The sequence below is a fragment of the Hippoglossus hippoglossus genome, chromosome 10 (assembly GCF_009819705.1).
Source record: "Hippoglossus hippoglossus isolate fHipHip1 chromosome 10, fHipHip1.pri, whole genome shotgun sequence".
Taxonomy (NCBI): Eukaryota; Metazoa; Chordata; class Actinopteri; order Pleuronectiformes; family Pleuronectidae; genus Hippoglossus; species Hippoglossus hippoglossus.
In genome coordinates, this window is record NC_047160.1 from 14,495,165 (window position 1) to 14,510,681 (window position 15,517).

The window sequence follows — 15,517 nt, forward strand, 5'->3', positions numbered from 1 at the left end:
CAAGTGAAAACTGAAAAGTTAAATTCTCATTTCCCTCGAATGAACTTCAAATTGTAATAATTTAGTTACTTATAAACACACTAAACTAATTTGTACTTTGATGTTGGGATTATTTATACATCTTAAATATTACTCGCCGTGTTAATTCATATTTCTATCATCTGTGCACAACCTTTATTATTTATTGCAAAGAGAACATCTCCAACTCAGGTCACTGTGAATGAAAACACACTCAAACTATTTGAACACACTCAATTCATTTGAGGACGCAGACAGAGTGGATTCTGGATCTGTTGACGCAGATAATGTGTGGACACAGTGAGATCCCTTTTCAGCACCACGGACAGCTCCTCATTAGCCTCCTCTATAGAAACAGATTCCCACTGCTCGTCACGTGGTAGGAGTCCACCGTGGGGCCCCACTCCATTCTGATCTATTATCATCATCAGAGGGCCTTGACACACACACACTGCAGGCCATTAGGCACAGTGAGGGCCACAGGATATGAGACTTCACCAGGAGCATTTAAACGTGTGTGTGTGTGTGTGTGTGTGTGTGTGTGTGTGTGTGTGTGTGTGTCTGTGTGTGTGTGTGTGTGTGTGCGCGTCTGTACGTGCGTGTGTAATGAGCCACGGGGAGACCACAGTGCCAAATGGTTAAACGCAGCTATTGGATTTGTTGTTCAATTATAGGTGAGGGCTGCTGGGAAACGTGTGCAATGGCAATGCACCCGTCTCGAATATCACAGACCATGCGTATTTAAAGCAATTCAGATTTGACTAAGCGGTTTTGTTGCGTAAAGAGGAACACGTCAGTTAATTGATACGTGCCGAATCACGTGTCTGATGCCACTTCCAGTCCACACTAGCCTGCTTTCCCACTTTACACTGTTATTTATCATGTTAAAATGAGGCTCAAACACTTCCCCAAAATATAAATGTATAAAACACAGAGGTACTTATATTTCAGCCCACAGGAGCAGTGTTTAAACTACAAAGCACACGGGAGATTAAAGGAACTCTCTAACATCGCATTAGATCAGTAATATCAGATGTCGTGGACAGAGCCCAGGGAGAGATTTTTCATAGTGGACAGCCCAAGACTTCTCCGATGACAGTCCCACAAAGTTAAAACCTCCCTGTCCCTGTCCCGTGCCGTTCCGTTCCGTCCCGTTCCTGGAGGATTTGAGCGGATTACTCACCTGACACACTGAGAACCAGGAGAGCCAACGCTGCTTTCACCGGGTTTGCCATCGCTTCCCTCCCTCCTCCAGTCTGGCGCACACTCGCAAACTTGCAGCCGGGGCTTGGTTTTTCTTCTTCCCCCGCCTCGATGGGAAGTAAATATCGAAAAGAAAAGAAAAAGGGAAAACACAGGTTGGATTACTGCGGTTTCATTGCAGGGAATCCCGCAGATGTCGAGCGGTCACTGAGGCTCTGAGGCACGGAGAGAGGAGCACTGACTGAGGAGGATGGATGCAACGACCCCTCCGCTGCTCCTGGAGCTGTGCGCGCACCACCAACCCTCCACAGAGAGCAGATTCCTCCTGAGCGATATTCAAAACGATTTTCTCCGGGAATATGGGTCAGGAACCAGTCAAGCCAGTGGGGAAACACGCCAGTTCCGTTATCACCGGAGCGACCATTCTTACAGATACAAGATTTAAGCGTCCCGGTCCTCACATCGCCGCCCTGCCCGCCCTGTGCGCTCCCTCGTCGGGCGTCACTTTCACTCTGTGCCGTCTTGATGGACACAGTTTGACATGTGTGACAACAAACAGGAAGCGGCAAGATTCAGAGACCCCCCCCCAGGAAAACATCAACTGTCCTGAGGGCAACTCCATCCTCTCCAATCAAACGTCCATTAAATGTCCCTTTGACTTCCTCAAAAGACACTTTTATGAACCTCAGGGGGGAGCTGATGCAGGAAGTGGTTGGACTGAGGCCAGAAACTACACAAAGAAAAGTTAATCTGTTAATTTGGAGAAAATAAATAATAAAATGCGTCAAAGATTGAAATTACGTGGATCTATTTTGTATACAGATTTATTTATTTTTAACCTATGTATGAAATGTGCTTCATGAATAAAACTGCCTTGTCTTCCCTCTGATAGCAACTCAGTAGAGGCCTCAGCTGTTACCTGCATTAAGCACATTGTGGTTGTTCCCCCTGAGGCTGGTTTGGGTGAGGGTAAGGGTCTGAGGTAACATGGGGGTCATGACATTGGTTTCAGGAAGCATTAAAAGCTTTAAGTCTGCTCGCAATTTGAAATAAAATAACACCCAATAAATGTGTTGGTTTGTTGAATCCTGTGCAGCATTTGTCTGCACATTTCCACAGCATCATTACCATGGGGGGGGGGGTTAAAGGTCAGGGTAGGAAAACACACAAGAGCTGGGGAGGAAACATTATCTTGCGAAATGTTTTTGAACATTGGCTCGTTCATTAAATCATTTGTTTGTATTCACCAAAACACAAAGACAGAGATGTCAGCAAAATCCCAATAACTGTAACTGTATGGCTGATCAACAGCAAACAACAGGAGCCTGTGAGCCAGCTGTCGAAATAATTCAAGTCTAAAAGACTTTAGGTCTTTTGACCCGTCTATTATCTACACAGCTTTTATAGAGACAACACACCTTTCAGACAATTTAGAGTCTCCAAACCACCTAACCCAATCTGCATGTCTTTGGACTGTGGGAGGAAGACGGAGTACCCAGAAAAAAAATAATTCAGATGAAAAACAAAACAATGTTATGAAAGCTGAGTCCCAAATTGGTCGGGTAAACACTGGTGTGTGTGTGTTTACAAGTCAAAGCTGTATCATTGCCGCAGAGGTCTCTCTTTGGATGATGTGAGGACAGGAGGCAGACATGGATTTAAATGTGCTCCACAAAGTGACTCCAATTAATTATTTCACAGCACAGAGAAGAGGAGGAGGAGGAGGAGGAGGAGAGGAGGCCAACAAAAATAAATAAAAGTACAAATAAGAGGGAAGAATTAAAGCCGTATGGTCCTTTTTTGGAGAAGTACATCCCTCATGATCCCAGGCAGGTAACTGGAAATGCTGTCACTTTGGCAAACATAAGGACTCTGTTCATAATTCTTAATGTTTTAAAAGTTTGCTTGCTGAATATTGTAGCATTAAGGTTGTTAATGACTTTCTAGTCTCAGGGACGAGTCTTCAGTATTACTCCTGAACCTGTTGGAAGCGGTTCCTGAGTTTGAGTCGCTCACAATCACCATATGTTCAGTTAACGAATGACTGAAAATGATGAATTGATGAATAATTTTGTTCTCTGCAATTCATATAAAGTATTTGTTGCCATCCGTAAATACTCCTGAGATGTAGTTATCATTCATAGGTCTTGCTGTTGTTTAATTATATTTATAATTTTGTTGACAATCATATTTGGTTCTGACTTTAATTTATATTTTCTTTCATTGATAGTCGCTTCTATGCACTACTTATGATATGCTGTTTTGTCCATGTGTTGCTAGTATGGCAAGCAACTTAATCAGATGATCCAGCAAGAAAATGAATGAAATTAAATGTCAGTCTGTTCCTTGAGAGTAGTGCAAAGCAACAAACGCCTGAACAAACCAGAATTATGTGACTCCCTCAAACAGTCAAGAGAAGATGCAGGAACAAAGAGTCCATGCCTCACCTGAACTTTGCCCAAACACACACTCCATAAAATCAACCCAAAGTCACAGCTCCAAATGCAGCAAATTGTATTACCCTCCTATCTCTCCCCATTACAGCCACACTCGAGCAACATGCGAGCATCCACCTCCCAAACTCCCTGCCCGTCTCTCCCCTAATGAACATTATCTCTGCTTCCTAAAAGCAGCGGAGAGGAGCAGAGGGAGGCCAAATTTAATCAGAGCTACTTAGAGCTCTCTGTGGGGTCTGCTGTGGCTCGGAGGAGACATCCCGCGAACACACATGCGAACACACACACACACACACACACACACACACACAATTTAAATGATAAACACTGTTTCGTTAAAGCACTCGTGATGACACAATATCTGAGCTACTTTACCCCAAAGCAGCTCATAATTCTATTAAAAGCCCATACAGGTATTTTAACTCACCACTTACAATTTGCGTACGTGAGTGCCGAGCGTTTTGCAAAGGACAGCATAAGATATTAGATTGATATTCTGCCTTCCAGGTATTTCCTCTCACTCAGAGGCTGAAAATAAGTTGCAGGAAATGGCTAATACATTAGAGTGAAAGGAAAAATGGCACATTATCATTACAAAGGCAGTGTCAGGCAGGAGCTGCTTTAAACACTCTTTCTGGAGAGTGATTGTGTGAAACATGGACACTTGAGAGTTGGCCTTTTTCATGTGTCAAAAAAAAGGTGTAAATACTAAAAGAAACTATGGTTGAATTCCGTGAAGCTGCTTCAGTTTCAGGGTCCTGTATTGTCCACGCTGACGTGAGTCATGACAGTGTGACAGTGATGTCACACTGTCATGACTTACTGTAGCTCTTGAATATAACAGTGCCATTGTTTATGCTGATTTCACTTTTGCTTTTCTGCAAGGACGAGTCACAAACAGCTGCTGTGAAAAGGGCCTGTCGCTTTAAAGAGCTATGAAAATCGAAGCCATGCAACAAAACACTGACAAGGGCTTCTTGCTTTTTTTGTATCAAGCAACAATAATGTAACTGAGAAGATGTGAAGTTGTGCTACCTCTGCGTTTTCCATTCCTCCTCCAGCTTGAGGACAGATTCCTCTGTCACTCTCAGGTTCTGTGCTTCAAGACAACATACATCTTCATCAGTCTCTTAATGCCACATTCATGTCACATTGGAGTTACTGTAATCACCAGATTTAAGGTTGTAAACAGGGCTTATGTCAATCCTGGCAAACAGTAATCTTTTCAGAGGGGGCTGGCTATAGAAGTCACAGAAGTGAAATATATACAGTAGATGACTCGTATGAGCCGTTAAAGATGTGTAGTGAATCAATTTATTGAATGTAGTGCAACATTATCAATGCTATTTTAATTCCTCAAAGGCCCACCCATCATGCAACCATTTTTAATTGTCTGATAGGAATTCTACAACTTGTAAACAAGAAAATATTCATCTTTTTCAGATAGAAGCAAAGTGGAAAAACAGCCGTATGTAAGGTGAAATATCGACATTAAAAAAATCCTCAAGGAAAGTAAATATATCCTCAATCTGTAGATAATCCTTTAAATCCTGACGCATAAAAACAGAGACATGACTTCAGAGGATTTGTGTCCTTCTCCACATTTGTCCCTGGCAAGACAGAGGTATAAAAATGCTTTCACTCTAGAAGTCATAGGGCTGAAGTATTTTATTAAGAACATTTGCATAATCATTCATTAGTTCACTTCCTGCAGCCATGATGTCTAATGTCTACCAGAGCCAAGCCACTCTGTCATCATAATCCAATTAGCCATGTATTGCGCACACCTCCATGTGTGTATGTCGTCTATCTTCAAGGTGCAAACACACAAACACACACTCTACGCACACTCCACGCACACTCCTTTGGGGTCTCAGCAAACACACAGCATCTGCATACCCGACAGCGCTACTGTATATCATTTCAGTGGATTAAGTTTGTTTAGTTTGCTCCTCTCCACAGAGCCTCCTCACCAGCCGCCCCGTCTTCTAACTGCGTGTTTGTTTGCCTGCAGGCGGCACAGTCAGAGACAGGGTGCCCCGGTGAAGTGGCCGATTCCCCGGCTGCTTTTATCTTTATCATAAATTCATTTCACTGGGGGACAATTGTGTCTTGGACCGACAGTACGAGATGGGACTTTCTAGGATTCTGACCGGTCGCCTGTCACAGCCGGTCACCGTCCTACTCCGGTGAAACAGAATTGGTACGATGGGACCTCCCGGACGTGCAGTGATGAATGCATCCCATCATCCATCTTTATCTCCGTCTTATCTTCCGGTTGCTGCTCTGCATTTCCCACCATCATTGATTTCCCTTCAGTCCATATTTGTGCTCTAAAGTCTCCCTGCTACTTTCCTTCATTCTATCCATGTGCTTGCTCTCTCAGTGTTCCTCTTACGACTTTCTGCTTGAGTCGTCCACACACCCTGTCGCTCTCCTCTCTTAAAACAAACAGGCATGTAAACCCCTGCCCAGCTCCCAGTGGGTGGGAGAAAATGTAGGACCCTTATCATGGCTGAAGTCGAACGGGGCCCGCAGCATCAGAGCATGTCTTCAAACTGCAGCTCGGCCACATTCTGTGCTATAATGTTTGAAAAGAGGAGGTGGGTTTCTGTGGGAGCCTCAGGATTGCCCCGAAATCTTTCTCAGTGAGCAAATCCAACGAGAGAGTGCGTGTTTTCTCAGTTTCAGGATTTCATAAATCCTTCTTTGAATACTAAGGGACCGAGGAGTTGTATGGGAAACCATTAGAGGCGGCGCAGCCTTCGATGATGTGGAAAATCCACCTCAGAGCAGAAATGATTTCAACCATACGAATGCAAGTGTGTAGGTTTATCAAAATTTAAAAAGGTCCATACAGGGCTCAGGGTGTGCAGGATGGTGTGTACATGCATGCATCTATCTCTGAAGGTAGCGGCTCTCCTCCTCCCCCCCACAAAGCCTCTCATGTCATCTTTACTGCAGGCGGAGAAGATTCAGCACCGCATGTAAGACATAAGCAACAACAATCTGACAGGCATGGCGCCCACAAACATGCGCCGCAGAAGAAATATGACAGCCCAACACAATCCAGTTTGTTCCTGCGACACATGGTGCTCCCTGCCCAGAGCCGAGCGAGGAAGATAGGGACGTGGAGACTTTAAGGGGAAAACAGTTGGTGCATGACGCTTAAAGCTGAAGTGATTGAAACCATCAATTTAAATCCATGAAAGCACAGCTGCAATTACAGACATAAGGTTTTACTGTAAATGTAAACCTGTTTGAATAGTCAAGCTTGTCCTTATTGGTATTACAAAAAAAGAAGGATCCCTACACAAAAACGAAATTATTAAAAAAGCATTTTGTTGCAAGCTGTAGAACAAAAAAAAATGTAACCTATGACAGACTGATTCCACCAATCCCTCCAGCAGACCTCAAATTTAAAACTATTGTTGATAGGTGTTTTATTTCATCGGATCAATGATTGCAAGTGTGTATATCATCACAATCAGGAATCAGAAAGATCTTTGTATTCATTATACTCAGGTACAATTAGATTGTAGGAGGCTCCTCTCTCCTGTTGATCGATATATTAAAGTATAAAAATATAGAACATTTTAAGAATATTAATAATAAACGTAATAGCAGCATTCTCTTGCTCTCTTTCGGTTTTCTCTTATATATATTGTCCGTAACAGTGGCGGGTGCTATCAGTGCTCGGTTGGTTTGAGATGCAGGTGTGTCTTTACATTTCATTTTTCTAGGTGCACTCAAATGAACATAACCACTCATAAATAATAAAGTGTTCTATACTGTGTCTCTTCTCCTGGAATGACTCTTGTCCCCCTCAGCATTAAATCTGTTGCATTCAATAGCAGTCAGTAAACTGTAGGTGGATCTGTATCCATTAGTGGAGTGGTGACTCGCTCGTGGTTAATCAAATTGACCAGAAGATGAGAAACACAAGACCTTTCCACCTACTGTACATTTTCACAGCTCGGGTTGTAAATGAGCAACAGATGGTCTGAACCCGGGAGGCTGAACGAAACGAAGACGATCCTCGACAACGCAGAGCATTTCTGACAGGGCTGACCTGACAGCAAAGAACAGAAAGTGATTAAACACACAGTCCGTGAACAAAATCTTTCGTTATGGACGTTCAACTGTAGTTTCCAATGCTTTTGCAACATTCAACAGATCTCCATTCAAGAATTACCCTCAACAGATTGAATTGAGGTGATTGAACACAAGTTCAGAAGCAAAGAACTGACCCAGTTAAACCTCCGGCTGTCATCCTAGTACGCATGTATGCTTGAATGTATGCGAGCAGATCAGTACAGCTTGTATAGGTTGAACCTTCCTTGCACCGCAGCGTAAGAAACAAGATGTGAACTAATTATCTGGAGCAGAATATACAGTCTGTTACAGAACAAATGTGCCTCATGGAAAAGGTCAAAGCTGGAGCATGAAAAGGTTGCTGCTGCGTTCCAAAAGCAGCAGGGACGACTTAGGGAAGTTTGCTTACAGGGTTTTTTAACAAAATCAGGAATGTTGATGATCCAAAATGAGGTTATGCTTTAAGATCTTATACACATATCCACCGGCTGTTGCACCTACTGTACTGTAATGAAAATGAGATTTGAAAACAAAGGTAAAAGCATCATCACTAGCATTGAAGACGGCAAAGTTTAGCAGCAAGGGCTAGAGTTATCCCCAAAAAACAACTGATCAGTGGATTTGAAAGGTCACAATTAGAGTGTGTGCCATTGACTGATGGCTCGGAGGAAGCAGCCTGCAGAGCCACAGCTATAAAAGCTTAAATGTGTCTTGAATAAACTCTGGACTTGTGATCCTTAGCAATCAAAACAACAATCACAAATGGAGCGTCTTAACCTAGGTGCGTTAAGGATCCTGGATTTGATCCTTATCCGTTTTTTAAACTATATTATCACATATGGTGTTTACACACAACATGAAAAACATTGGGTTCATTTCTTTGTGACCCTGATGATGCTCAATGCACAAGACCCAGAATAAAGTGAAACAAGATACTGGTGTGCTGAAATATACAGATTTTGTTTGCAATGCACAAAAATGGCTCGTCTCCATTCAACTCAACAGCAGAAATAGGAAGTCAAACAGTGTGGGACCAGACTGCTACATCAGGAGGGCCGGAGTCGAGACGTGTGAAAAAGATGAAAATAAAAAGCTCAATAACACTGATATTTGCTTAAGCTACAATAACTAAAACCAGAGACTAAAACAAATGCAAGATGGCTACATCTCAGTCGTCCTTTAAGCAGAAGAAATCACAAGAAAATAAAACATAACAGGGCACATTCAACAGATTACCTAAGGCACAATAGGGGGAGACAGTGAAGAAACAAGGACATTAACATACAGAAGAAAACTTTTACATCTCACAATAACTTTATGTAAATTACATACACCTTGCTTAACTGGAGCACAGACTTTAATAATTGAATAATCGTCATTAAAATGTCTTTTAAAAGTGTATTATGTCCAGAATTAGTTCAGCAAGGTTTCCACTGCGTCTATTATGCAGTTCTTGATGAAGTCATTTTTTTATCCCTCTTCAGTGAAAGTATTTTTTGGGGAATATAATGATGCTCAATCATGTGAACAAAATGACAAGGTGGGAGTAAACTGAACAGAACAGACACAACAGAAAGAAAGATTTCTGTAACCATCAGTAGCATGTTTATAGCTAATTAGCGTCTTAGCGGTATAGGTTAAGCCCAGAAATGAGCTATAGCAAGTACTTCCTGTCAGCAAGCTTCTCATAAAGATGAAGAGATTAACTTTTATGGTAACAGTAATAATATATATTCCTTTTTTTTCAAGGTGCCTTACTAGACACCCACGGACACCTTACAATATATTGAGTTTATATAAGTAAAATCAAGCAATAAAATTATCATTTGGGTTTGTTTATGTATTGTAACATATATAATAAATAATAAATAAAATTATCAAACACAATCTTAATTTACTTAAACTACTTCATACCTAAGACTTTGTTAAACTTCCACTTTATTTAAACAAAGATGAAAGACAGCTAGGACCACAACAGTTTAGGAGCAAACGAAACAGCATCAGAGATGGAGCTCTAACCCCCAAAGGAACTGAGGGCAAATAAGTTCTTTTTTCCAACAACAAATTAAGCACAAGTCAGTGAACATAGAGCAACGAGACAACACAAAAATACTTGACTTGTTATTTCACCATGTGTGCAGGTTGACCTCATCACACCTGACTTAGGGTGCCGTGGGGCCTGCAGCCAGCACCTTGTCCCGAAATGACACATCTGCAAACACAAACACACACACGTACAGGCATGCACAATCACGTGTACACTCAGACGGATGCACCACTTGCATTTTGGAAATTATGAAATTCTTTGTGGCGTCTACACAGGTTTGTCTTAAAGCAATAAAACATGAAATAAAAAAAGATTAACCATCTTCAAAATAGCTACGTTAATTTCCATCTTTATTGTATCTTCATTGCAAATCATCACATCTTTTATCTTTCATGGTTTTATGTTTTAGACAACAGTTCTTACTTATTGACGCATTTGTTAACGTTTAGAATATGTTGGATCTATTGCTTCTTTTTCTGTTACCTCTCATAACACACATCTTAAAACTGTTTGTCTTGCTCCCTCCTTTCCACCGAAACCACCGAGACATCATAAATCTCTGAGGAGACACAAACTGTACCATCCTCCCTGTCAGACTGTATCTTATGTGACTCATATTGGCCCATTTGCCCCTTTGACCCGTTTCCATTTTCATTGTCTCAGAACTATCACCTTAATACAGCCATAAATTATATTTCTATGACCTGACATATTGGCATGAGCAAGCATAAACCCCAGATTTAAAAAAATCCCCAGGCCAGCTGGCATCAGATGCACCGTTCAGTATCTAAAATAATATCATATCAGTGGAGAAAAACGATGTGGCACCATAAACACGAGGGCTTTGAAATGATAACCAAAGAGAAAGAGTAAAGACAATAGGATAGAGAGATGGCAAATATGTTTGGTGTCTCTTATATCAAGATATAATTCTAATCTCAGAACCTAAGTCATATTCATTGCAGCACTAAAAGTATATTTGATGTGTTTGTGAGTGTATCTGTGTGTGTCCATTTGTTTTAGGTGTGCACATGCACGCATTCATACAGTCATGTGTGTATATTCTTACAGAAAACGCTTTTCCAGAGGGACGTTGGAGAAACTCATCTGCACAACAGAATATTTTGTGTTTTACTGGGTAAATTGATGTTAAATTGATGCTGTTACATCATAAGATGTGTGGGATGTGGCAACATGAGAACTGTTAACTGCTATTTTTCAACAGGAGATGGTGTGGCAACATGCAGATGGTCAAAACGTTAGGAGTAAAACATTTCTCACCATTGATGGTCACCATGCTAGCTATGCAGCAGAAAGGAAGGGATGTATTTTCAAAGATGTCTTTTTTAAATTTGTGAAAAAGGGCGGCAAAGGTGGCATAAAACTTTGTGTAAAACTTTTCATTTTTAACAAACCTACAGGCAATTAAGTGTTGCCAATCAGCAAAGCCTTGGACCGTGGGAGGAAGCTGGAGGACCCACAGGAAACTCACACCGCCGCAGTAAGAACACGGAAACTGGCCCCAGCCGGCTGGTTTAAACCTTTATAGACAGTCTGTGTTTCAAACCCACAACATTCTCCCTCAGAAGCGACAGTGCTCACACTGCATCACCATGCTGCAGACACAATGTAAGTGACAAGATTTTATTTGAATTTCTGTATCATTTTTGGGCTGTCTAATATTACTATACAGTATGTTTTTTAACTACAGAAGACAACTAATCGCACTGACTGTGTTTACTTTGACTTCATGAACTTTGCTCCTCTCTACATGGCTCACACCAGCTCCCTGGAGAAGGAATTATCCAGCAGACTGGGAAGACCACCGGAGGGTCCTGCTGTCCATGGTCACTGCGTGTGAGGACCATTTTAAACATAGACCCTACAAAGTGTGTGTGTGTGCGTGTGTGTGTGTGTGTGTGTGTGTGTGTGTGTGTGATGTAGTGCCACACTGGCTCAGTGGGAGTAGGAACGTTAGGAGAAGGGTTTCAATCCAACACATTTATCGGCGCACTCTTGCTCATAATTATGTCTGTCTCTTTCTCTCTCGCTCTCACACACACACACACATCTCATGTCCCACGAGTAACAGTGATGGCCTTTGACGGCTCAGAACATGATGACATGGCCAACAGCCAGAGTGTGGATGGGGAAATCCCTATGAAATAAATATTAAACACAGATTTCACTCAGGAAGCTGCTGACGCATTTTCATTTAACCCTCACACTGCCGAGAGCGGTGAGATGTAAGAAAGAAGAAAAGGTAAGAAGAGAGGTTTGTGCATATGTGTGTGTGTGTGTCTGTATGTGAGGGTGTGTGTGTGTGTGTGTGTGTGTGTGTGAATATAACCGAAGCAGGCAGAGCACAGTGCCCACATTTTCTTTTTATATAAAAACAGGATGGAGAATCCATGTACCTGTCAGCTCAGGTCAGTCTACACGGCACACACACACACATACACACACACGTATTGTTACATTTGCACATTGAAAGTGGAGGCTGGCAGGAGGAGCGGAGCAGAGACCACAGAGGTGTAAAAGCTTCTCCTCTCTTCGTTTCGACATCAGACGAAGGACAGACTGAAAATGATGATAGAACATTTCTCTTATTTTGGTCAGTTTTTTTTTGATTGCTCAAAAAAGGCCGTAATGATCGATCATGTTTGTTGTATCGTTTTGTAAAACAGTCAAACAGTCATTGACAGTCAGTGTTTCTCCATCTAAGCAGTTTTTCCAAAGGTTTTCCTCTGAGATTTTACAGAAGCTTGTTTCAGCAAAAAGATGGCTGACATATAACCTTTCACTTTTCAACTGTATACAGACACACTTGTGAGGACATTGCATTGACTTATATTCAGCTTTTTGCTTACATATATACTTTTCCTGACCCTATTTCTCATATAGTCTTACCATCGCTGATATTTAAAGGGCCACGCCGATCAAAAATGTGTTTAACTTATTGTTATTTTATTTGTACGTTTGAGCTTCACTGAGAAGGATGGTGATGTCTTTAGATGTTTGACACAAAAAAGCTGTTTTCATATTCATCTGCTGAAGTGGGAAAGTTTCTCAGTTTATGACATCAGAACTAATTTGGAAACCTGTTTTCATCTAATATTCAACACATACAAGTGTAATGTGGAAACATGGAGTCTCCAGTGCTCTAGCTTGTCAATGAAGTTAGAAACTGGATTTTTCAGTAAACATGAAGTGGATGTATTTTTAAGAACTCTTTTCTAAATTAACTTTTGAAAGAAGAGTTTTTATAATGTGTGTCTTAAAACCATGTCTGGAGCATAGACTGTAAATAAAGGTGGATGACACGTCTCCACTTCCACTTCCCTTAATGCACTCCACTTAACATGGAGGAGGTTCAGTTAAAGGGATAGTTCACCGAAAAGCTAGCTAAGCTAGAAAGTGGCTAGCTTAGCCACTTCCGGTGGACGTTTAGGCTTAAAACATGGTGTAAATGACCTCGTTTCGAGTCGAATATGAATGTCGGAGCTTGCGGACACCTTGATGACACCACACGAGCAGTATGGAGGCATGTTGTGTTTTCTCTGTTGTCTGATTTGTCTGAAGATTTAATAAATATGTTGTTTGAGATGTTGACACTGACAAACAAAGAAATTATGATAGTTCCTCTTCATGTACATTTTCTTCTTCCCCTCCCAAGGACCCTAAACCGAGTTGAATAAAGTTCCTCTTCCTCACAGCCGCTGTCGAACGACCTCCCTGAAACATGTCGGCAGCTCCCAGCACAGCCTGAAGTCAGGGCAGCCCGTCATGCATGATTGACTGGCACACAACCAACCAACCAAAGAGAACGTTCAAACCAGAATTCTCACCAGTGGGACCCCTCGTGGGCAGCAACTGCGTCAATGTAGAGTTTAATTCAAAATGTGAAAGTGAACATGGTGTTGTTAAGATTCCTTATTACACTTTGTAGCTGTATATGACTGCAATAATAGTGTTAAATTGATTTAAATCCAATGGTACTTTACTTTTAAGAAAAACACTGCAACATACTGAGTATTTTCCCTTTTGGAACAAAAGAAAATTTACAACTTCAAGACGGACGGATCTGCCATAAAGGACTAGCCCACTTCCAGCCTCGAACAACCCTGGTAAGGACACAGGAGGAAGCAAGACAAGACAAATAATGTTTATTCCCTGAGTTGAGTAACTGGTAAGACAGTTTTAGGCAGAAAACCCCATCATTTCCACTTCAGCGCTCCAAAGTGGAAGCGGGTTAAAGGAGTGGGTGGTGTTCTCAGCACAGGCATAGAAGGAGAAGAGGAGAGAGGGTGGAAGAACAGAAAAGATTAGAGGAGAGGAAGAACAGAGTAATAAGAGAACTGAAAGAGAGAATCAATTAAAAAACAGAGGACAGTGCATGAAGAGGACAAGAGCACGAAGAGTCACTGAGGGAAAGGATGGAAGCGGTGGAGGAAAAGGAAAGAAAACAAGAAAATAGGGGGTTAAGAGATTCAGATAAGTTGGACAGAGTGAAAGACAGGGACAGGAGGACAGTGAGTCATCAGGCCACGGCCAAGAGGCTTCTCATTTAATTAAACATGAACTCGGAACGTACATCGTCGGTGTTTCTCAAAGAAAAGAAACTATCTCACTTTCTTCCGTGACTTTCAGATGACACAAAGCAGCACCTCCCTGTGTGGTTCCACTGCTTTACTACAGTTTAAAAGCCAAATGCAAACTAGAATGGGCCCCAGTAGAGTTCATGCCTCCACCAAGGCCAAACAGTCCCCTTGTGAAACCACATTCATCTATAGCTCCAGGAATTATTCTTTGAGAAATCAATGAAAATGTTTAAAAAACATTCACAAGGAAGTGAAAAAAAAAAGTCCCGCATCCACCCCCTGATCCTGATCCCACTGAAAATGTAATGGTTCCTTCACTGGCCCATACTGCATCCTTCAACCAAGTGTCATCTGTGCTTAGTTTTGCATTCACCTGCTAACTAACAAACAGACAAACCAGTAAATGCAGATATAGACATAGGAAGTAAAAAATTGTGGTAATCAGACCTATATATACACCTATATATCAGGATTTCAGAAGACCAGATGTAGCAAGTCATAGACATGAGTTTAGCCCCTTGACCCCTTGGGCCCCTCAGAAATGGAAACACAAATAAAAAAGGGGTGTGTTTCCATTAATCAGTGGCGATATGCAAAGATAAAAAATGTCCCTTGGAGCCTGTGTTTTCTGTCACATTCCCCGAATGCGCTTTGTAGATTTCCTCCACTGAAAAACAATGACGTGTTCCCTGCGCCAGAAGCAGCTCTGCGCATGTAGCTTGTAAAAGTGTATCAGTGGGTGATGTAAATCCTGGAGGTGTCATCTGTTTTGTGAGTCCCCCTGTAGATTCTGTGTTAAAGCGGTTGTTGTATATTCACAAGACAACAGGCGTGTGCTGCCCAGGAAACACAAGGAAACATGTGTACGTCGACTGTGGGAAACAGACGTGTGTTGAGAGGTAGACGACCTGATTCTCTGCCTTCACACCGTGTGCAGACATTTGCATTGTCGATTTGATGTAATAGGAGCATTTCAGTAGGAAACTCTTATCGGTTAAGCCCTTCACTATGGCTTTTAATTTGTAGGATGCTTGGTTCCATGTTTGTTTCGGATTCATATCAGATTCTACCCTAAGCTGTGACCCTCATTAGCTCCT

At 41.8% G+C, this 15,517-nt stretch overlaps 2 protein-coding genes and 1 long non-coding RNA gene across 5 annotated transcripts in view; 1 reads left to right on the top strand and 2 right to left on the bottom strand.

Moving 5' to 3' along the window:
* The window catches only part of LOC117769387 (neuronal acetylcholine receptor subunit beta-2-like), a 16,252-nt gene extending 14,470 nt beyond the window's left edge, over nucleotides 1-1,782 (bottom strand). Inside the window, exon 1 of the mRNA XM_034598262.1 lies at nucleotides 1,202-1,782. Coding sequence (XP_034454153.1) covers nucleotides 1,202-1,253 — 52 coding nt within the window. The 5' untranslated portion in view covers nucleotides 1,254-1,782. The remainder of the gene's footprint in view (nucleotides 1-1,201) is intronic.
* LOC117769389 overlaps nucleotides 532-15,517 on the top strand; it is a 17,040-nt gene continuing 2,054 nt past the window's right edge. The window contains exons 1-2 of the long non-coding RNA XR_004615208.1: nucleotides 532-569; nucleotides 6,276-6,280. This is a non-coding gene — a long non-coding RNA (uncharacterized LOC117769389). The remainder of the gene's footprint in view (nucleotides 570-6,275; nucleotides 6,281-15,517) is intronic.
* LOC117769386 (E3 ubiquitin-protein ligase RNF38-like) overlaps nucleotides 11,719-15,517 on the bottom strand; it is a 17,259-nt gene continuing 13,460 nt past the window's right edge. The window contains exon 13 of one of the 3 annotated variants that reach the window (XR_004615206.1): nucleotides 11,719-11,740. The gene's annotated coding sequence lies outside the window, so the exon portion shown is untranslated. Of the gene's footprint in view, nucleotides 11,751-12,098; nucleotides 12,119-15,517 lie in introns of those variants that run through there. The other 2 variants (XR_004615203.1, XR_004615204.1) reach the window with 2 other exon arrangements.